Source organism: Wolffia australiana, chromosome 18 (assembly GCF_029677425.1).
Source record: "Wolffia australiana isolate 7733 chromosome 18, ASM2967742v1".
NCBI lineage: Eukaryota > Viridiplantae > Streptophyta > Magnoliopsida > Alismatales > Araceae > Wolffia > Wolffia australiana.
The window spans coordinates 10,529,091-10,553,573 of record NC_135852.1 but is presented as its reverse complement, the minus strand read 5'-3'; the positions used below and the strand labels follow the sequence as shown (position 1 = coordinate 10,553,573).

At 42.5% G+C, this 24,483-nt stretch overlaps 1 protein-coding gene across 4 annotated transcripts in view; it reads right to left on the bottom strand.

Annotated features, from left to right (window-relative positions):
- LOC144715099 (Metallo-hydrolase/oxidoreductase superfamily protein) overlaps positions 1-24,483 on the bottom strand; it is a 36,998-nt gene that overhangs the window by 5,172 nt on the left and 7,343 nt on the right. For all 4 annotated transcript variants that reach the window (XM_078589987.1, XM_078589988.1, XM_078589989.1 and 1 more), the window contains exons 6-8: positions 11,005-11,082; positions 9,094-9,179; positions 6,846-6,919 (exon numbers count right to left, since the gene is read on the bottom strand). In XM_078589987.1, coding sequence (XP_078446113.1) covers positions 6,846-6,919; positions 9,094-9,179; positions 11,005-11,082 — 238 coding nt within the window. The remainder of the gene's footprint in view (positions 1-6,845; positions 6,920-9,093; positions 9,180-11,004; positions 11,083-24,483) is intronic.

Genomic DNA, 24,483 nt, shown 5'->3' with positions numbered 1-24,483 from the left:
CCAATTCGATACTAGAACGTATCAGCTGCCTGCTAGAGTAAATGCTTTCTTGAGCCGAGATGATCTGCTCCTCCCTGTCCCCTTCTATTAATAGGCTTCCATCATTTACCGTGGCCTCTTATTTGTGCATCATTGATATGTTCTTGAAAAGGAAGTATTGGAGTGCCAAAGAATTGATGAAATGAGTGAGGGCACCTGGTCAATGCAGATGCACTATGGACACACCGCCAGTAGCATGGGCCACAACGAACCCCTTGATAATCGTCCAGAGTGACACCATTGATGCATCACCATGAATATGGCCAACTAGGTGGCCATCATTATGTCAGCTTATCATGCCAAACAAATTCCAATTTGTGGTGTTCAAAGCATCATTGGATCACAGGAGGAGTCGTGGGGCAAACTTTGAGGTGCCACATTTCATGGCGTTTCCATTTCAATACATTAATTCATGCTTTACTTGTGGTGACATCACACATTCAACCTAACCTGTTAAAGACAACGCGGCAATACCGTGCTTGAGACCCTCTTGAGTGCTGAATGCATCTTTGTGGGGCTTGAGATGTCTTTTTTGGCACCAGAGATCCATAAGAGCATGATGCAGACTTATGCAACTTGGGAGAGACCCCAAAGAAGCCAAAAGAGTCCCAAAGAGATGAGGAGACCCAATGGCAGCTGGTGTTCACCCTAGTGTTTGACCACAGCGCACATCATGGCTTAACTGCCTGTCTATCCCCACATGACTGAGGATAGGCGGCCAACAAACCAGGTCAGCACTGTAGAAGGACCCTGGAAATAACTTGGGGTGCACCCTCTAGCCGTTTGAGACGACATCAATGGTTTTGGCACTAGTGATTGCGGGTGGAAATTCTGGAGATGGCATTGGTTTCAACACTGGTGATGGCATCAGTGGAGACGCCAGAGACAGTTTATAATATTCTGGGATGGAATCTGATACAACACCCATTATGAAAAATGGAAGGAGGCTGAAGTATAATAATTGAAAATATCATGACAAACTAACAGTGTATAAAATAAAGGTCCACAAGTGCGAGAGGAGGAGCAAGATCCCTTGGAGTCCCACATGTTTTTGATGCATGAAATTTTTTCTTTCATTCTCTCATCGATATACTTCTTATCCAAAGGCCAAAGGCTCCTTTGGTCTACAATTTATAGCATGACTTTTGGCCACAGCCCGCTTCCATAATTTAGAGGCATGGTATTTTGAGAAAGCTAGATGCTTCTGCATGAAAGTGATGTCTCTTCACCCCCTTCTCACCTTAGTGTTCTCAGGGGTACATGAATATAAGTCATCCAATCACTCCATAACCTTTTCTCTCTTCAATAGTGTGAATACTGATGTTTCCTCTTATTCCTCATGCTTGAGGAATTGATGTTCATGTTTTCTTAAATTCTTTCGAGCTTTCCCTCCATTTCCATGCAGACTTCCTGTGTTTCTCTCTATAAGGGTTCTTGTTAGCCCAAACCCAAACATGTGTTTTGCTTTGTTCGAGGTACATAGAAAATTGTACATTGATATGATTCGCCAACACATATATGTTCAGAAGAAGCCACGGCAGCGGCCCGGTTCAGAAGCCTCGCCCCCCCCCCCCCCCCCTCTGACGATCCCATTTAAGCCCTCTCTCTTGAGAAGAGAGGGTAGGAAAAACATCACTGTGAGTCTTCCCCTCTTCTCCCCCTCCTACCTCTTCCCCAGGTCGTGACATTCTCTCTCCGTGCCTGCAGGTTGATGCCGCCATCCTCTGCCGAGCAACGTCCTCCCTTCTCTGGCGATCCTTCAATTTCCCCTCATCATTCCCGTTCTTCCTCTTCATCCCCGGGAACCTCTCATCCTCCCTTCCCTCCTAGGCCGAACAATCTCTCATCTCATCTTTTGTTGAAGACATTATTTGCCTAATTGAGAACATCAATTTACAAATTCAAGGATTACATCGCCGTTCGATCCAGTCTCGACTCGAGATCGTAACATACATCACATTATTTTAAGATGAAATACATAAATACATGTTACTAGGAGAACGAAACTGGTCAGTTAACTGTCATTGTAAGATTTGTTGAATAAAATGGATCTCCGTCAGAATTATTTGTAAATAAAGACAAAAGGGGATGAAATAAATTGGTATATCTAGAAAGATGGACTTAAGTGACACAGCCTTAGTGTGGGAACAACGTTGGAACACGATTTGAATCTACAAGCCCTGCTCTACTTAAAGCAGCCACGTCATGAATCTATAGAACTAACTTTTCCAACGTTCGAGTCCAAAAGGGGGTTGTGCTAGAGTCCACAAGCACTGGATCATTCTATAACAAAGAGAACACTAAGAGCGGAGAAACATGATTCTCAACATAACAAAATACTTCAATAATACTCACTGAAAGGTAAAAGGGGCATCATATAGGTCACTAAAGTTGTACGGTCATCCAAAATAACAGTACCCATGAAACGACAACTTAAAACATTCAGAAAAATAACTCTGACAGGATAAAACAGAAGGTCAGCTGCCTAAGAGGCCTGAGCAGGGATATTCTGCAGATTCCGTAGCATATAGAATTCGGCAAAACATATTGTGTCACTTAAGCAGATTCTGACAATAAAAAACAAAAGATCTGAATTTCTAAAAAGATTTAGCACAGATCTTCTGAAAATTGTGCCGGAAAAAGAATCTGTCTGAAGATCTTGTCAGAGAAAAATCTGTTAGTGGACTTTGTGGGTATTTATGTACTTTTCTGCAGATCTTGTCAGTTTCTAGATGGATCTGCATCTTGGGACACCACCTGCTTAGGGGCTTTAGTTCTATAGAGAAATTTGGACCACACCACCTTTAGTTCTATAGATATGAAGTTGTGTGATGCTCCACTATCAATCATCACTACCACCTCAGCTCCATGAATTCTTCCTTTTAGATTCATGGATTTTGGGTGAGTCACTACCATCATAGTATTCAAAGATACTTGCGCAAGAAGAAAATGATCTTCTTCCCCTGGTTCATTCCCAATCATGATCTCTTGAAAAACTAGCGCCTCTTCTCCTCTCTCTTTATCTTCCTCTGCCGCGATCAGGAATTGAAGTGTTTTCTTGCATCAGTGGCTTGGTCCAAATTTCTCGTTGCAGTTATAACACATGCCTTTCTCACGACGTTTCTGGAACCCCTCCCCTGTTAGCATTATTTTCTCTGTATGCAGGTGTCTCTTGATTGGCTTCTGGTTTTTTGAATTTATTTGGGGCATGACTCCCCCCTACTGAACCCTGGGTATATGTCGTGAGAATTTTGCTTCCCTGGAAACGTGATCCACTATTAGGTGGTCGTCCCCCTATTTGACAGTGGCTCTCCCACACCTGCCACTGGGCGTTAAGTTGTTTCTCAGTCTTTAGTGCCAAATCCATCAGTCTTCTTAATCCCAAAAATTCTTCGACATCCATTTATGTCTGAATCTCTGTTTTCAATCCTTCTAGGAAATTTTCGTAGAAAAATTCTTCGACATCCATTTCCGGCATTGGTGGCAAATAAACCGACAACCTTTCAAATTCTTTCCAGTATTCCTTCACTGTTTCTGTCTGCTTGATGTCCATAAACTGGTGCTTAATATTGTCACCAAGTGTTTCATCAAACCTTTTTCCAATTTGTATCTTGAAGTCGTTCCAACCAGTAAACGCGTATCAATCAGTGGTCCATAGATACCACTGCAAGGCTTCACCCTCTAGATTAGCCATAATCACATCTATTCGATCTTCCATTAGCACCTTTTGGACCTGAAAGAAACGTTCCATTCTTCTCACCCAACCCTCAACATCTTCCCCCCAAAATTTTGGTGCTTCCATTTTACTCCTCGTTTGTTATATCTGCATCTTACTTCTATTCTCGATGCGTGGCTCGTTCCTTGTCTCATCTTCCCCCAATCCATGGCTCTTCTCCGTCTGTTGGCTAGGTGGACATTCCTTCTCATTCCTTGGTTCTCCCAACGTGCTTCCCTGATTCAGCAGTGTAAGGTTTCACAACACTTGCCTAATCAATTCACCATTCTCCTTGGCTTCCCCATGCAATAGTTTCATTTCTTGTACGATCCTCTTCTCTGTTCTGCTTTAATCTCAACCGACTTCACCTCTTTCGCATCCAATCTTGCTTCTACTTCTTTCAGCGTCATTTGGCAGCCAAGATCGCTGCTCTGAACCAATGATACGGTTGTATCTTAAAGAAAGGTATCAATCGCGAGAATTGCATGCACCCGCACCACGTAGTGCAAATCACTGCCTGCTAGTTCGGTGTGGAACTCTGATAGCCTTCCAAATCCAGCCTTCCAGTGGGGACTCCCGATCCTTGTGTGTCGTCCTCCTCCTCGTGACATGGCTCAATGCAACTCCGACCCAAGAGGGCGCCTAACCACCAATTTCTTGAATTCCCATTCTGAATGCCTCGTAGTGCAAATCACTGCCTGCTAGTTTGGCGTGGAAATCTGATAGCCTTCCGAATCCAGCCTTCCAGTGGGGACTCCCGATCCTTGTGTGTCGTCCTCCTCCTCGTGACACGGCTGAATGCAACTCTGACCCAAGCGGGCGCCTAACCACCAATTTCTTGAATTCCCGTTATGAATGCCTCTTTTCCCCTTCACTCGTCCTTATATACTCTCCAGCGGAGTACTTATTCCTTAGTGGGCTTAACTCCCCACTATTATTAATGGGCTGGTCGTTGCCCGTTTATTTGTAAGATATCATGTGTTACTCACGTGATGATCTTATTTTCCTCATCCAAGCCCGTGTTGACCCAATCTTTGGTCTGGGTCTCATGCTGACATGGGTCGCATTCTTTTGTCTTCTCTTGTATTCAAGTAACAAGTTATCTTGTTCGTGCCCTACCTCCATGAAGCATGGGACAGGAATATTTCTCGTCCCACGTAGGTGTTGTACTCTTCACGACACACTACGATGACACCAGATGAATGCGAAGATAACCCCTGCTCCATGTGTTGCCACCTTTGAGGGACTGGAACGAGCTGCTCGCGCCTGAGCACTCCTCCGCGGCCAATCGCAGTATTACAATTGTATCTTTTTGCTTTGTGTCATGGGCGTGGGTGAGCGGGGTCCATGAGTAATTAGGATATTTATGCTTGTTCCATGACTATAAACTCATAAAACCATTAAATCTTTACATTTATAAAACCCCCTAGGTGGCCTCTGGGGCACGGCTGGATCGGTCTACGAGCACAACCCTAGGGTTTGTTGTACTCGCCACCACGATTTTGTCAATAAAAAAAAAGTAGGCATCGAATCGGGTCGGCCTACACTTCCAGGTCAGCTCACTTCCGGGCCTTCTTTTGGGCACATACGATATCAGGGTCATAACAGGGTCTCCTTAGATAAGCAATTCCCAATGTTATGGGCTATCGATACAAATGTTAATACAATATGAACTTCCTCAACAGGTAGTTGAGGAGGACACAAGTCAGGAACTAGATGCTCATAGATCCCAATTAAGGGCAGAAACCAGAGCTCTATAAATAAGAGGGGGATAACCCTCAAAAAGATATTGGCATTTCATACCTGATTTGGCGGGAGCAGCTTAAGTTGCGGAGATTCTTCAAATCCAACAAGAGGGAAACAATCCTGTGAATTCTTTGGTGACCAATCTAGTTTTTTTTTTTGAAGGAACAGTGGGAAGACCACCCGAACTCGGCGGTCAACCCAAAATTAATATTGATATATATGATCGTGACAAAGTACATGTCCGGCCAGCCTGGCTTTTTTTTCCTCCTTTATGTCCTACTAAACCAGTAAGATATACAATTCTCCACATCATGTAGCACCGATTTCAGCGACTCAGCCTTCCCCTTAAATAACACCTCATTGCGGAGCAACCACAACGTCCAAAGCACCGGGAGGCCCCTTCCCCAGCTCGATCGTCCTCTGTCCGCCCTTCTCCTATCTAGTGGCGACCAATCTAGTGGCAGCCTGTCACACAGCACTCTACTATCTCTCTATACTCTCTAGAAAATTCTACTCGTTGTTCTTAGATTTATTTTGATGCAGAGGCATCGACAGAGTTGGGTGCGCAAATTTTTTTAATTGGAAGTTTTTTCTCTCAAGAATTGATGCTATTTGATCAGATCCCTAGAAGATCCACAACATGGTCCTTATAGAGTTTGCTTAGGCCTTTTGAGCTTTCAATTGACTAAATATATCTCAACCATGAAGGCTCTGGTCACTATATTTACCATATCCTCTTTTGAAAGAGATAAATGTTATATCGTCGAGTTCTCAGGGAATAACATAAAAATATTTGGTCATGTAACTGAAAGCAGTAAAGTTCATACCCTCGTACCTGTGTGGCTTGCTTTTCTGTTATCGTAGCCCTAGCTGGAACCACTAAGTCATTGGCGAATGTAGACTTGCACTTATTCATGTGTTAAACAAGTAAAAGTATGGCCTTAGAAGTATACAATGTGCCCAATTACCTTAAAATAATTGTTGAATAACGTTCCAGAAGAGATTTTAAATCTAAAAGCTCAAGAGGAAAAACAGTTTGATCTCACTAGTTGAAGAAACAGACCGACAAATATGTTGAAATAAATACTTTGAAAGGGAAGTCATTTTGGAAGTACATTATGATCAGTAGCAGACAACATTCTACAGAGTCACAACAGACTCAATTTTCAATTTAGTCAAGCAAAACTTGAACAATATTTGGATTTTCTCAGCCAATAGAAATGGTAACGATCCATTTTGTTTGTAACATCATAGAGGCGGAAAAAATCAAGATGAATTATGAGAAAAAACTTTATATTCTTCCATTATCCATGATTCATTCAAAAAAATATCCATGAAGACTCACCCAACACAATGATCTCCGACAATAAGAGAGTTTGAACTAACATGAAGCAGGGCAGCATGGCCATTCGTATGCCCCTGCAAATTTATTTAAATAATTCAGATTGTTAAATCAAAGGAAAATTTGAGCCATAACATTGTTGCCAGAGAAGAAAAAAAGCTTAATCAAAAAGGACACCAAGATTTCAACTATGTTGGAGTCTACATAGAATTTGTCCGTCAAAAAACTTAATTTAAATCAAGAACATGTAATGATACCAGGCGGATCTATGGGAAATGCTCGCTTGATATCTATCTGATATGCCTAATTCGAATGAAGAACCTATGAAATTTGATTTTAGAGAAAACCTTCCAAAAATAATATAGATTTGTCATCTGGTTGCATCAAAACAAGGTGCTGTTCAGGGGAAGAATGGCTTCTACAAATGGAGCCATACACAAAGCGGAGGGTTTAAAGGCAACATGGCTCCAGCGGGTGACAGGCGGAGAGGGGAGGGTTTGAATATGATCGGATTGATGGTGAAGAGACTGTAATGTCCTCATGGGGGGGTTCACCAATTCATCGTGTGTTCGCCCCTTTTATATTTCAGGGAAAAAAGATTTGTCTTCTTGAAGAGAATTTGAATTGTAACAAAGTACATCAAGTCATAAACGTGATTGGAGAAAATGAAAATAAACTGACATCACTCACAAGAGGCCTCTCTCTCGGGAGCGGCTGCTCCCACTACTCTAGTCTCCTTGTGGTGTAGGCCGGCTCCCGGGCAACTTCTAGGAAAAACTACCTTTCTGTCTATCTTCTCCTACAATGCTTTATTTAAACGATATCTCACAACACAACCCCATTCAACCATGTGAGGCCCAAGGAGAGCCCCGATAAAAAGGGTAGGGAGACCTCATCACAAGCAGCCAATACAACCATGAGACAATCTCTCTCCTTATTTACTTCCATCTTTTCTCTCTCATGGTCTTATTTAGCATCATCCTCTGAGTTCTTGCCTGAGGTGTAGGTGATCCTCTTCCTCCCCCTGTGATTATCTTCCCCCTATCTCTTTCTCTTCCCTTCCTCTACGGCAACAATCTTTCCACCAGCTCTTTCCCTTGCCACTCATTTCTCTCTTGATCTGGACACACGCTCTCTATCTCTCTTAGTTGAGAATCTCCAAGACAATCGCTCTCATTATTGAAGTATTTTTTTTTGACATCTGGCATGTGCAATTAGGAGGTCCAAAAAGATGCGCCCAAGGGGTCATACTATTTGATAACAGAGCCAGCATGCCTCTGCACTTGCACCTGTCTGAGATGCCTAAGGGAGTGTGATATGCAATGCTTCTCCAATAATTACTAAAGATGGAAAAAAAAGCTCAACTAATAACAAGACCACATGCGGACTAATCGGATGAGTGAGAATCTATAATTAAGGATGTCTGGAAGGAGCTGAGCATTGAGTCCTTTTCTTCAAGTTTTGGCTGCAAGGAGCAATGAGTGGCTGGGGAGAAAAATGAGGACTATGATATAGAATAAGGAATGTTGATCTCCTTTATGCATTCTATGTTCTCCTCTCCAATTCTACTTCATTCTTTGTCTCCCTCTACATTGTTTGTGACACTTTCCACAAATCTTGGTATGAACATCCATCAGGATTCTCTGATACTCTTCTGGTTTCCACAATTGATTGCAATTCTCAGATCAATATCAGAGCCACTATGTGGGTGACAAAGTGACGAGGAGTGAAATGGGATCTCGAATCACCGACACTCAGGTACACCACCTAGAGGAAATGGGGCCCCTGCTCACGTAGGATCTTTTCAGGTATGCATCAGATGTCTAATTTTTATCATCATTTTTGCCGTATGAAACGAGCTCAAAAGCAAACCCTAAAAGCCATAGAATTCAAAGTATATAATAATCAAGGGTCTCAATGAATTTTGTTGAACTCCATGCTAGGGCTTGGAGGAAGGAGAGGAATGAATTCCTTAACTAGAATGTACATGAGGAGGGGTATATATACCCTAGGAGAGAGAGAGAGGAGAATATGAGTTAGTGATAAGTGAGGGAGCCTAGTGGGTTTATAGAACATGACCCACTAGGAGAGGCCTCTCACTAACAAATTTTTATCAAAGCCACAGAATTCACCCTTTCAGAACATTCTAAAAATAATATGAAACTAATTATAAACAGTTGATAACAAATAATAAAGCTTGCAAAGAGAAAAAATCACATCTACTGGTTAGATAAATCTTTAAGCCCCATACCGGTGCAAATATCACTTGCAATTGGTCACGTCCAATACTTATTTTGTGGCCATTTGATACCTTGATAGAATCACCAGACCACGTGTCTGTCAGAAAATGATGGGTAATGAATGAGTGTATCCATAATTGTTTGTCATGTTTTCATTATGCATGATATGAAAATCAGCAGGAAACAAATTGAAAATACATCAAACAAGAGTAAATACCATTAGTTCATTATCACGTGATACAAATCCCAAACCGAAGAGGGCATTTTTGCCATTTCATTTTGTTATGACTTCCTTCTAAGTGATGAGGCCCCACATTGGATGACAAGAAGGAACTTAGAGGTAATGTGAACGTTTGCACAAGGATGCCCACCACATTGTAGCCTTGCTGACAATACCCAGTCCATTGGAATTCCATCTCCTCGGCAAAAACCACTGCACCAATCTCTCTTCCTTTTCTTATAGGCTAAATCCATTCCGTCTATAGATCCCTCCCCATCTCCCGTCTATGATACAACCATCTAAGTCCATAACATCATGCTCTGTATTCGACTTATTCACTTGCACTAGAGTGAGGACATTCATATGAAGCCCATTTCTCAATTAATCATCCATTCTTGAAGGATTCAAGGAAAAAACTCACAGATATTCTCAACTGTCTTATGCTATTACATAATGCAAGTTAAAACCAGAATTAAGGAATCACAAATCCTTACATGACACAAATTCTGGTCAGATGAGTCTGGGGACTTCTTAGTCAAGTCCCTAGCAGCCTGAAAAGGATGACTCCAGCACTGCTTCTCTCTCTTGTTCAGAATTTCCACCATAAGTTAATGATTTGGTTACCGAATGACAAAGTTTAATTACCAGAAAAATAAGTGGCAGGATAGGCTTATTAAACTGTATCACATTGCCCATTAGTCTTCAAGTGAGTTTTACTCATGGAAAAAATAAGAAAGCAAGTCAGACAAAAAGGAAAAAGTAACATAATATAAGGTGATAAGTCTAATGTAGACCACAAAAAAGATTGTGGCCCATCAACATGTAAACTTTTTATACATATATCCACTGCCCAAAAATGCCAAGGAAGAAACAAAATTAACCTGCATGAACTTGGCTTCAGTCTTCTCCTTAGGAAATTTTTTTCTTATGTATTTTTTCTTGTCATGCCAAATTTAGATTCAAGCTTTTTATCGTATATTTATTTGCAATATATAAGGTAATCTACTCAGACGACAGTTTCAAATACTTCAGTATTCCCTTTATCCATACATCCTCGTAGATCCCCTGAGCCATTAATCTCTATTCAGATTTTGCACTGAACCTGGAAGCAACTGGTGTAATGAACTACACTGCGCTGGACCTCAAAATAATCACAGCTAGGTTTATTATATGAAAAAAATTATAATTTGGTGTTTTATTTAGGGTAGTCCACTTAAAATCTGTAACTCTCCCCTGAGGATAACAAACAAGTTGTAGACAAATGGCTCCTTCAGCAAGAAAGGAAGCAGACACAGGAGACAGAGTTGAAAGGTTATTTTGGCACCAGGATATCCTACCGAGGATGTACAGATGTTGATTGGGGCATGGAACTGTAATTGCACCTCTGAGGTTTTTTTATTGTCTCCATTACTCCTGTCTCTATTCCCATGAAAAAATGCCTTAATCGACACTTGGGGATGCCATTACCTTGACTCTCTGTTGTTGCAGTGGCCTCACATTTAGTTTCCTACAAGTGTCCATTGTACATGATTTTAATTTGTAATAGCTGTACCATATTTTATATCTGCCCTCATTCTTTCATGCCTTCCCTGATGTATATATGGAAACACGACAGACAAACTAACAATGAACAAGAGTCCTGTACAGAAATGAAAATGTAAAGTTAACTACAGAGAATTAAGTAAAAATATCAGTTAAAAACCTTTCCCAATTCGATCCAAAGTGTTCTCATGAGCCAGAAGAAGAGCATCAGGGTTGCATTTCTGGATAACTGAAAGCCCTGGAATTAATCCATATAAAGTACATGAATTAATATATTAGATGAAAGCATGCCACAAACTTAGAAGGCTTAACATTTTAATAAGCATGTAACGAGCAGTAATTCTTTTAAACACTGGTATGCACTTAAATAAAGTCCTCTCTCATCAGTTAAGTCGTAAATGTTCACATCTGTAAATGTTAAGTACAAAAGAGAGCTTCATTCAATGATTTTTCCAAATAACAAGACATCATTCCAAATTAACTTGTCTAAATTGTATAAAATTTTGCCCAAATTTTGGAATTCAAGTTCTCTAAAAAATATATACTGTGTCAAGTTTTCCGTTGGATCATGAGCAGGAAGAGACACAAGAATAGGTCAAAAAATGCATGGTCTTTCATTTCCTGAATATGATATAGATATACAAATACAAATGTAGGTTACATGACCATTTATCCCTTTAGATGGACAATGGTCCAATATTATGACTGATCTGAGTCCATAACTATTACAACAGTAATGTCTTCTAAAGTAATGTGTAGCATATTATAGTCATGTGCTACACGTTAAAACACCTTCCCTTGATTGGAGGAGTGGAAATCTTCCATTTAAACTTGGATACAAGAGTCATGTGTCGATCCTTGGGCAATCCATTGGTCAAGGTATCTGCTAACTATATATTGGAGCTGACATTGACAATATCAAGGGTTTTGATTCTAGTTTTTCCTTGATGAAGTGACCGTCAATCTTGACCTACTTTGTCTTTTCATATTAGACTGGATCACGGGCCGTGCTAATGGGTGATTATTATCGTTAATAAGTGTGAGAGGTTGTGTTGGTTAAAGCGCCAGTTTACAAAGAGCACCTGAATCTAGATAGCTTCACACTTCCCCTTTATAAGTGCGCAAAATTTGGCTTCAATAATAGAGGTTAAGACAACTTTTTGATTCTTGCTATGTTGTTACCGCATTCCCACACAGTACAAAACTGTGTCAAAGTAGTAGAGCTGTGATCAACCTGTGAGCTAACATAATCAGAGTCATTGAAACTTCTAGGGAAAGTGGCCTACCTTTTTGGGAGGTGAGGCTAAGCCCAATAGTTTTTTTTGAAAGATAGGCTAAGCCCAATAGTTCATTTAAGATGCCGTAGAACCCTGTGTGCAACGTGCATGAAAAAATGGTAGGACACAGCATAAAATGACTAAGAGCGTTAACAGCATAAGAAATGCCAGGTCTGAAATGGGCAAGCTAATCAGTTCAACAATAAGCAACTGATAAGGTAACTGGTCAATAGTATGTTCGCTCTCATCCTGCAGAAGTTTTAAATTAAGTTTCATTGGAGGGGAGAGTGGTTGACATTGAAGGTGACCAGTGTCGTTAAGATCATAAATATATCTCTACTATGAAAGAATAATTTATTGAGAAGTATGGGCCAGTTTTGATGGCAAGAAGGTATTTTAAGGTACCCAAATATTTAAAATGCCGACTGGGTTGATTCCCTTGGAGGAAAATTTCGGCAGAGTCTTTCCCAACCATAATAATGACATCAACATACACCACAATAATTACAAAATTATTAGGTGCAGTATGTTGATAAAATAGAGTATGGTCACCAGTACCTTGGTGGTTTTGTAATAATTTCTTTGTTGACGTAAGTCGTCCAAACCATGCACTAGGTGAATGTTTGAGTCCATAAAGGGCTTTCTTGAGATGCGACTCTTGTCCAACTAGAAGGGGTTAAAATTCCTCATTAAGAGTTCCATGTCAGACTGGAATAAGTCCCAATTTTGGTTACTAACTAGGAATATCAAACGTCGAACATTGTTCATTTTTTCTCTGGGTGCAAAAGTTTCCATATAATTAGCGCCAAATTCCCGCGCATATCCATGTGCAATTAATAGATCCAAAAGCTTTCTTTCTTTTAGGAATTAAGATCATGTCCCAAGGCTGATCAGCATGTCGCACAGCCCTTCATTCATGACCTGCTGGTAATGAGGATGATCAATGGCTTGATGAAGTGATTTGGGAATATTTACCTGTTCAAGATTCATCAAAAACGATTGCACATCAAGGACATACTCTGATTAAGTTCAAATATGAGTATGAGGAAAGGGAATTGTCTCCAAATGGATGAGAACATTAGATGGAGGTGTATCTGAAGAAGTGTCATTGGTTAAGGACTTGACAACATGGGAACTGTGCTGAGAGAGTTTTCTGGTCATCCAGGTAAAGTGTAGAGGTAATTAGGGGACTGGCCATACCCAAGGAGTTCCTTGGATAGTAGTTTCAGTTTTTCAGCTTTAAGATGTTGTAGCTGATGCAGAAGGTACCGTAGGTGGCACCATTATGGAAGACTAGCCTGAGTCTGACCTGTCATCCAGAGTGTTAGACAGTAGAATTTTGAGTTTTGTTTTTCAACCCTACAGCCGATGTATTTGTTTTTATTTCCTCTATGATGGCTTTATTTTTTACCATTGTAACCAGGCTTGGACATTAAGATCCGAACCCACCGAGATAGTTAAAAGGGTGTCAGCCTTAAGGAGTAAGAATAAGAAGGATTTTTCTTGCGTTCAAATTCTGCTCTCGCTACTCTTCTCTGTTCTCAGTGCCCTAGCGCTGCTTCAAGTTGGATGTGTTGGAGTTACCCAAAGGCTGTGGTGTTCAGAAACTCCAACGCAGAGAAATAGGAAAAGAATAAAAAAAGTGAGAAAAAACCTTTGGTCCATGTTGGATTCAAGCGCATACCAACTGTGCTAAAAGCTATAGCTGATAACAAGTGCATTACTTTTCATCTCTAAGCATTATGTTGTACTTCAACACTCCCCACAACACCTGCCTCTGACATATTTATGGCCCAAGCGTGCAGTGTGTTGCTTCTAGGATTTGAACCTGCCACCTGTCTCTGATACCATGTTTTCTACACGATAAGATCTAATTGTTCTGCTACCACATTCTCTCGAGGGTGTAGGCGCATGATGATTCATGAAGAATCTCATGCGCCTTAAAAATGAAAGAATTTATGGCCCAAGCGTTAATTCTAAGATTTGAACCTGCCATTCTGACACATATTTATGGCCTAAGCATGCAGCGTGTTGCTTCTAGGATTTGAACCTGTCACCTATCTTTGATACCGTGTTTTCTACACAATATGACTAATTGGTCTGCTACCACATTCTGTCGAGGGTGTAGGCGCACGATGATTCATGAAGAATCCCATGCGCCTTAAGAAATGAAAGAATTTTGGAACTAATAAATTATTTTCCATTATCAATCCAAAATCATTTATTAAATCAATGATGAATCATAACAAAAAACTTGCATCTTATAGCTGTAATCTTAGACTTAGTTTTCATCAAGCGAATCCAACAAGGACTGCTCAAATCATCAACAAGAACTAAAAGCCAACACAAACCTCCTTGAATGTCAAAAATAGAGTAGAAACCCATACCTCACAATGAATTTGTGCAAACATAATAACTTTGTACCCAAATTACTAACTTAAAAAAAAAGATATTTTTTGCCAAATTACATGACATGTAAACTTGTCCAAAGATACTGATAAGTAAACACTTCTATAAATCTTCCAGTGAGAAGTCAAGATCAATTCAAATTTCCAAAGCCAGCTGAGTTCTTGAATGAGAACATAAAACGAGAGAAGAAGAAATAGAGTTGATGGAGAAAGAGGAAGAGTTTTAACACATGCAAAATTGGAGACAAGATACAACAGAAGGAACAGATGATTCTTCTCTCTGGATGAAGGCTTCTCTTGCTCCCCAGCCTTAACCTGTGCAGCCAGAATAGGACTGCTGACTTCTAGAAAAACCTGTCATCTTACTTTCGTCCCGCTTTATTTGTAAAATGCATGGGTCTGATACAAACCTTAATCTAGGTTTGTATCGGGAGGAGGTTGGAGGACGAGGTAAGGTAGAAGTTCCCGGGGGTAGAGAGGAGAAATGGGAATGGTTGAGGGAAGGGCGAGCAGATGGGGAAGGGATTGGCCGAGCCGCCTGAAGATGCATTGAGGAGGAGAGGGGAGACAAGAGACGTCTTCTTTCTTCTTGGCTGCCCTCCTCAAGGAAGGGCATCCCTATTTTAAGGAAATACATAACAGCCAAATGACTAAAATGCCCCTGTGGGTTAACATGATGAAACTACCCCTAGATAGGTTGAGGATCCTCTCTAGGATCCTATCAGGGTCATTTTTTACTTACTACCTGCTGATGTGGCTCTCCCCTTTTCTTGAATTGGCTCTGGTACGTTCTGTTAGGACTCCGCAGAATCACAACGCCTTAAGGCTAATATAGGCAGTTCAGTGCAATTACAAAGATTCTCCAAGAAATCCACGAACTCAAGAAAGGAACAAGTCTCACACAATAGAGATTACCGGACTCAGACGTGGGGGAAAAAAGAGGTAGAAAGGAGTGGTATTAGTCGAAGGCCGACACGGTCACGACCTTGGCTCGGAAATGCGGCGACGGCTACTGGATCGGGAGGTGTCAATCTCTGGAGGATCTCCACGGTGATTCAGGAAAATACTTCTTGATGCCCTCCTTCTGCCGCTCCCCACTTATTTATACCCTTCGCTGCCTCCTTCTCCCAACTGATTTTCCCGCCTTATTTCAAACTCCCCACATGTGTGCGTTACTCCGCCCGTGTCGCATCTTGAGCTTGAGCTTTTCTCTTCTTCGCTTGATAAGTCCTTGGTAGACGCTTATCACGTTCTTGTAATTAACGCAGCAGATACCTGTTGACAAATTTCAGGGCACATAATTTTAAACAAGAGAAATAAGGATGGCCTAATTGGCAATGGAGCATCCAAATATGGTGTCCTCTCGATGAAGATGCAGTGAATGCCATCATCTGGGGGAGAGGTGTAGATATTAGAGACCGGTTCGAAGTCAATCTAGACTATGCTTCTGGGCCCCACCTTGTCATAGAGAAATGCATCTATCCCATCAAAGATCAGCTGATAAGATGAAATCTGTTCTAACCTTTGTTCTGAGTCTTGGAATATGCAAAACATGTGTAAGTTTCCCAACAGAGGGCCCCGGAGCCAAAAATCAGCTAAGTACCAGGGGCAACCTCCCATGGGTAGCCCCGTGCAGGCTGTGGCGCCCAAGCGCGCGGGCAGCAGACCCAGGCGTCTCCCTTCTGTCCAATGCGCCCCCCCCCCCCCCGACCATTGAGACCACTCGCGTCCCTGAGAGGGTCGACTTTACACCTGCGCCGGGGGAAGAGGAAGTACCTGTTGAAACTACCAACTATAATCTTCCAAGGAAATTGTTTGGCGTAAAAAAGCAGATCAACAGAACACAGGATGACGGGAGGGATCGCCCGTCCTGATACCGATATTGGATTACGGTGTCAGGACATTTTCCACAGTACCAATTCTCATTACTGAAAGTAATATGCCATTAGCAGTCTGAGCCTTCCTATTGCTCGGGTATGTTCATGCTGTGAGACATGGTTCAGAGCACCCAAATCTAAGATTTGGAGAACAGATCAATGACATGGTTCTGTGGAAATTGAAAGACCATCAGATATTGTCAACAGGCACCCATTTCTTTTCTTTATACTCTCTTTCCTCCCTAACCCTGTCTTTCAGGTTATTGTATAACTACCTTTATGGAATCTGATAAGACCAGATCCATCATTTCAAATCATTGGAGACCCAATCAATGTAACCCAGTACAGGCACTGGATAACTCATGCTAAACCTAATTTTAGTCACATTTTTTTCTGGTTGAGTCTATCTCTCTCTTGGGGTCTAGGAATTGGACAAGTGAAGATGGAGCAAAGAGGGACAAGAAGCCTTCCCTTCAAGATCAGCTGAAATCTGACAGATATAACTCATTGGACCATAGAAGAAGTGCCAACTATTTCAGGATGATTCTGCAGTAGAGTATTGGTTTGGTGAAGTGCTTACTTGAGCTTCTTGATATCACCAGGTTGGCATGATTGGTTAAACTGTTATTCCGCTTCAGCATTAGGAATAGGGACTTGTGTAACACAGTTCCCTGTGCTCACCTGAGGAGGTCGTCCATGGAGCTTCCAATACACCCCCAGGTGTGGCATGATTTTTTGAAATAAGAGGAAAAACCGTTGGTCCTTCTAATCATCCTTCATATTCTAAGATAACTTCTTCTGTCCCTGAGCTTTTATATTATAGACATTATTTTTTACCTCGACTTTCTGGTCACTGGTAGAGTTGAGTCCCAGTCTGATTGTTTGATTTCTGACTTAAATAACAGTACCCCGAAAGCTGAGCTAAAGTTCCCAGTTGAAGAGTTGACCTCCAACAGTCCCAAAATCAGGACATAGTCCCTTTAAATGCTGGTAGAGGTCAATTTCATTCCAAAGGGCTTCAACCTCACTTACATATTCCAAGGCCTTGCATTGCCCCTGGAGGAGATGCATTAGCCAATCCACAAAATCGACTATCTTGGATTCATCTTCTCTCTTGAAAAATCATTTTTGCATTATATCCCTATATTCCATTTACTGAATCATAGTACATAAGGCAATGACATAGTTCAGGAAGTAAGGAATCTAAGATCCAGGTGAAGAGGATATCTTCCTCAATTTTCCATAAGAAGAAAGAATTATCTGTGGGTGCTGGAAAATCAGAGGTCAAATGGTAGAGTTGTCCTCCTGGTTGAAAAATGTACTGCACATACCTCATCCACTGGTATAGATTTTTTTTTTTTGAACTATAACATGGGATGAACACCCGACGAATCGGTGAACCTCCCATCAAGACCACTGGTATAGATTATGACCTATAAACAGATTGTGTGATGCAATTGGGGAAAATGTAAGTAACCCCTATCCTGAAGATGGGTACCTGACTCTGGACCAAGGTCACCACCACTTGCTGCATTTTCTTTGGCTGTAAGTTGCACTTCTAATGAAGTAAAAGAACATTTCTATTGGAGAGGAAATGTGATAAATGAAATAATCTCAACTGAAAAAGGCAACAAGCAGAGATGACACTCAAAGTTTTTTGGTTTATCAGGTGTTGATGATACTAAAAGTCTGTTGGTATCTCCAAGCATCAATTCTAGGCACGACGAACTTGCCACAGCAACAGGTGATTGATCAACTAAGATGGGCCAACAGATGAGAACAGTCAATCAGTTGATAAAGGATGACTGCTTTGCTCCTTTAACAGGCACCGATCAAAAAGAAAATATGGTCAAACGAAAAATGAAGAAAGATGGTTCTGTCCCGTCAATACTCGCCGGTGTTTGGGGGTGATTTTAATGTGACGTTGGAGGCGGAAGACAGGCCTAATGGAGCAGAAGAACGTGACCCAGGATATGAAGAATTCTGGGCTCTTATTGCAGATGCATCACTAAAGGAAATGGGGCCGGGGGATTGCACATACACATGAAGGAGCTCAGCGGGCCCTACAACTCTCTCGCGGCTGGATCGATTTCTATGCTCGATGGAGCTCCTTGAAAAATTCCTGCTGGCAGATGTGAGGTCGCTTCCTCGACCGTTGTCAGACGACACTCCGATAATTTGGCATTCGCAAGAGAGAACCTCGCGATCCACATATTTTAAAATGGACAGGTCTTGGCTTCTAGAGGAGGGCTTCAAGGAGGAGATAACAAGATGGTGGACTGAAGGTCTACAGCAGAGGTCGGCCACAATAAACCTGTCAAAAAAAATTGGAGCCCTACGCAACCATCTCTTGGAATTGAGAAAACATATAAAAGAGAGACGAAATAGAAGGCGAGTCGAAGCTCTTGCCAAACTCAAGGTTTTGGATGACCTATAAGATGTTAGAGTTTTAACACAAGAGGAATCAAGAGAGCGCCATAAACACAGGGAGATAATAGCCGATGAGGATAAGAAAGTGGAGATGGATTGGAGACAGAGGTCGAGACAACTGTGGCTGAAGGAGGGAGATGCAAACACAAGATTCGTTCATCTCATAGAAAATGGGAGGAGGCAAACAAATCAGATATTAAGGGTGAAAGCAGGAAACCAAGAGTACATCGGTGCCCGAGCACTGACAGATCACTTTAGGAGCTTCTCAAGACAAGGGGCTAGACACCAATGGAGGTGGAGCAGAAGAGGAGCAACTAGACTAAATGAGACACAACAGAGAGACCCGGTGTGTCCTTTCTCAGAAACAGAAGTCTAAGCCGCAATCAAGGGACTAAATGGAGAAGGAACCCCAGGGCCTAATGGCCTCCCAATCTTCTTTTATAATGTCTTTTGGGAGACAATCAAGACGGAGGTAATGGTTACGGTGGAAGAATTTCGAAAAGGAAATTTTGGGTTGGAAAAAATCAACTGTGCTTATTTGGTTCTCCTCCCAAAATGTCAAGGAGCTACTAGAGTGGGAGATTTTCGACCTATAGCCCCGCTATCCAATTCCATATATCTTATCATAGCTAAGGTCTTAGCCAACCAGATCAGGGAAGTGATTGGCGACTTGGTAGGTCCTTTTCAATCTGCCTTTATTCCTGGAAGACAACTGATTGATGGTGTAGTCGTTGCATCAGAAATTTTGACCGCATGGAAAAGATTGAAAGTTAGAGGGTTCATGTGGAAAGTGGATTTTGCAAAGGCATACAACTGCCTTGACTGGGAATTCTTATGGGCCTCTCTAAGGAGTCGTGGTTTTCCAACCAAATGGTATGGTGGATGAAAAGATATAGTACATCCCACTCTTTCGCGATGCTGGTGAATGGACGCCCTGAAGGAGGTTAGATTCAACCACAATGAGGGGTTAGACAAGGATGCCCTCTAACCCCGCTACTCTTTGTCTTGGCCGTAGATGCCTTTTCCAAAAGCACAATGGAGGCTTGCTCATATGGTCTGCTAAACAGTTTTCGGACCCCAAGTTTCCTGGTAGGTATTCCTCTTCTACAATATGCGGACGATGCCACTTTTTTCATAGAGGGTACAGAGGAGGAAACCAAAAACCTATCCATCCTACTTGACCTTTTCCAAACTGTTCGGGACTACACATTAACCGCACCAAATCAGCCTTTGTTGGATTTGGATAATCGCAATAGGAGGAAGCTCTCTGTTCTAGAGCCATGGGGACACCTAGTGATACACTTCCCATGAAATCTCTGGGTCTCCCATTGACAGGGGATCGTATCAAATCTATAGACTGGCATCCAGTAGTGGAGAAGATAGAGCGAAAGTTGGAGGGATGGCAAAGCAGAGTTTTCTCGAGGGGGGGACAATTGGTGCTTCTACGCCACGTGCTATCATCGATACCTACTTTCTACCTCTCAGTGTTGAAACTACCAGTGGGGACCAAGAAGTGTCTAGAAAGTATGATGAGAAGATTTCTATGGAAAAGCTCAAGATCGGAGTAAGGGAGGGGGATATCCCTCGTATCGTGGGATATAGTGTGCAGACCAGTTCGCTTGGGGGACTAGGAGTTCTTAAATTGCAAGATCTCAACTCAACATTACTGGCAAAGTGGTGGTACAGACTTATGGGACAGGATACATTGATGGCTACACTAGTTTTAAAAGACATGTATGGCTCGAGTTTGAACTGGGAAGTTTGTGGATATCCAGTCCGAGCAGCCTCTGCATTCTGGCAAGGGTTGAGGTATGTGTTTCCTCAAGTCCGTGATTTCTTCGAAGCCAAGCTAGGAGATGGCACGTCATTCCGGTTTTGGCTAGACGCATGGTTCCCCCTAGGCACATTGAAGACAAAATTCCCACACTTGTATGCCATTGCAAGGACCCCCCATGCCATAGTGAGCGAGTGTTGGGATGGCACATGGACCCCATGCCTATGCGACACATTATCCAACCAAAGACTGGAAGATTATACAAGGTTGCAGCAAACACTAATCCGCCTACACCCGCTAGGAGGGACACAGGATAGGTGGAAGTGGATAGGCGCATCCTTTTCTGTTCGAGATGCCTATGCGAAGCTTAGCCGCTGACAGACAGGGAAGGAACCGAGGATCCTCTACGTGTGTCGCACCATATAGAGACAAAAGTTCCCCCTTAAGGTGGAAATATTCTGGTGGCTGCTCCTTCAACGAAGAATAATGACAAAGGTTTTTCAGAGGAAATGGCTCCTAGAAGCTTCGGCATTGTGTTCTATGTGTACAAATGGTGACGAGGATTGCGCTCACCTCTTTTTTGATTGTTCATTTGCCCGAACAGTATGGACCTGTGAGCCACTCAAGGGGGTGGATATCTCATCAGAGGTGGCATTTTGGGAGTCAATACAAAATGGAGCACCGAGGGGGCGAGAGGGACAGGTTTGGCCCTTCGCAGTGCTATGGGCACTATGGCTGCACAGGAACGAAGTCATCTTCAATGAACGGGAACCATCGACGGATGCGGTGATACAAGCAGCTGTGGGTTTTACTATTTCATGGTGTAAAATCCCAAGGCCAAGGCCCTGGCTGGCCTTTTAGGCCCTACATGTACTCATCGATTATATTTTTATCTCATTGGGAAGGTCACCGACTTTGTGTGATCTCCCCTATCCTTATTTCAAAAAAAAAAGTCGTCGGTGTATGCAGAATACCAGTTCATGTGAAAAGTTGATTGATGGAGCAAGATGATTGATTGATCAATGTGGAAGACCCATCGATGACAACAAATACCGGCTTTGTCCTGTTAGAATGATGGTTCTGATACCATGTAAAGTTTCCCATTTAAGCATGCACATGAAGAGACACAAGAATAGGGTATGGTTTTCACTACCCTAATGTGCAACAGTTTCCTGTAAAGATAAACAGATACATAGGTAGGTTATATGAACACTTAGCACTCGAGATGGGCCAGCGGACCGATAATATGACCCGTTGAATCCATAACTAGGGCAACAGTCGTATGCCTTCTCGAGTAATGTAGCACAAAATATTCATGTGTTACACATTAACATAATACTTAATTTTTTTCCTTCAAAATGTTTATCTCTTAAATTAAGGTTGAAATGAACCAACTGTTACAGATGAAATTAAAAAGAGTGTAAGCATGACAGAATTCTCTTTAATAATGGCATCCACTTCATCAATACATTTCTTGAAAACTTGTTGTCTAGAAATGTCTAGAGTATTGATCCATAGAAGAAACAAATGTATTAACAAGAGAAAATAAAATCTCCATAATGAAGAAGGGAGACTACAAGTGTTTATATAGGAAGCCCTAATGGGCTAATTAAAGAAATGATAGAATAAAGAGAGAGGCCATAATGTCAACACTCCCCCTCAAGCTGGAGTGTGGATGTTTTCCACACCCAGCTTGACACAGAGCTCCTCAAACCTAGGGGCATGAAGCCCTTTGGTGAAGATGTCTGCAAGTTGATCAGCTGACGGTACATATGGCGTGCAGAAATTTCCCAACTCAAGCTTCTCTTTAATGAAGTGTCGATCAATCTCTATGTGCTTTGTGCAATCATGCTGGACGGGATCATGAGCAATGCTGATAGCCGATTTGTTGTCATAGAACAGCTGAACGGGAGAAGGAACCAGGCGCCGTAGCTCATGAAGAATCTTGGTAATCCACAGTGCTTCACAAAGACCATGTGCGAGGGCACGGAACTCGGCTTCAGCACTTGATCGGGATACCACCTTCTGCTTCTTACTCCTCCACGTAATAAGATTGCCTCCCAGGAAGGTGCAATACCCAGAGGTGGATCGGCGATCAACCACAGACCCTGCATAATCTGCATCAGTATTAACTTCTAGGCGAAGACCATTGTGACGACGGAACAACAGTCCACGGCCAATTGTGCCCTTCAGAAAACGAAGAAGTCAATGGGCAGCATGAAGATGGCTCATTCGAGGATTTTGCATAAACTGACTAAGAACACCCACTGAATATGCAATGTCGGGGCGAGTGTGGGTGAGATAAATCAGTTTGCCCACAAATCTTCAATACTGCCCAGGCTCAGCAAGGTCTCCATTTTCATCAGCGCCAAGTCGATGATTTGCATCAATCGGAGTCGAGATGGGCTTGGAGTCCTCCTTTCCAAGCTCATAAAGAAGACCTATTGTATATTTCCTCTGGCAGATGAAAATCCCACTCGAAGAGTAAGCCACTTCAATACCAAGGAAATACCGTAACGGGCCAAGATGTCGAATAGCAAACTCCGATGACAGATAAGTAGCCAGCTGGGCAATGGTCTCCGTATCATCACCCGTGATAATAATGTCATCGACGTATACAAGAAGGATAGCCACTCCCCCTGACGTGGAATGACGATAGAAGAGGGTGTGATCTCCATTACACTGGCGATATCCACGGTGCTTCATGGCCATGGTGAAACGGTCAAACCAAGCACGAGGAGATTGCTTCAAGCCATACAACGCTTTCTTCAGGCGACACACAACCAAGCTCGGAGGAGACGGCACCAAGGAGGTATACCCAGGAGGTAAGGCCATATAGATCTCCTCAGTCAGGTCACCATGAAGAAAAGCGTTCTTTACATCGTACTGCTGCAATGTCCAGCCACGGTCTGCAGCCAAGGCCAAGAGGATCCGGACGGTATTGATCTTGGCGACAGGAGCAAACGTTTCCTGATAATCAATGCCATACTGCTGTGTGAACCCCTGCGCCACAACACGTGCCTTGTGCCGTTCAATAGAGCCATCGGAATTTTGCTTTACAGCATAAACCCAACGACTGCCAACCAAGTGCTTGCCCGGTGGTAGAGGAACCAGATCCCATGTATCATTCAGAGCAAGGGCTTGGAGCTCCTCCTCCATAGCCCGACGCCAATGAGAGAGCGATAGGGCAATGTCCACCGTCTTCGGAAGGGAGATAGAGTCAAGGGAGGTGAGAAGAGCATGGTAGGAGGTGGAGAGTCGATGAGATGATATAGAAGCTGTTAATGGATATAATGGGGAAGATGGAGGACAAGACACCAGGGCTAAGGAAGAATGTTCTGGAGGATTGGATGAGGAGGATAAAGGGACTGCTGGAGTAGAAGGAACACGAGATTTTCGACGAGCAAGGGTGAGGCCATAACGTTTTTCTAGGGGGCAGCGGCGTAGAGGGAAAGGAGCATTAGAGGGAGGAATAGATGGAGTATCTGGTGGAGGATCTTCTGAATGAGTCAATGGAGCAGAAGATGAATCCTTTGTAATGGCAGGTGGGGAATCCAAGGAAGAATCATGAGGATCTGGAATGGTTTGTGGAAGGGGAACAGAGGATTGGATATCCACAGGGAGAACTAGTGGTGACACTTCGGAGGGAACAGGTGGGGAAGGAATAGATGCTGGTGGAGGCGTAGATGATGAAGGATCAGATGAAGGAGGTAAAGAGGATGAGACTGGAGAAGAGGACGAATAATAGGGAGTGAATTCGTCAAAGGTGGCATCCTTTGTGATGATAAATCGACGAGAGGGCGTATGGTAACACCGATAACCTTTTTGGGTGGGAGAATAGCCGACGAATATACATTGGATAGCACGAGGGTC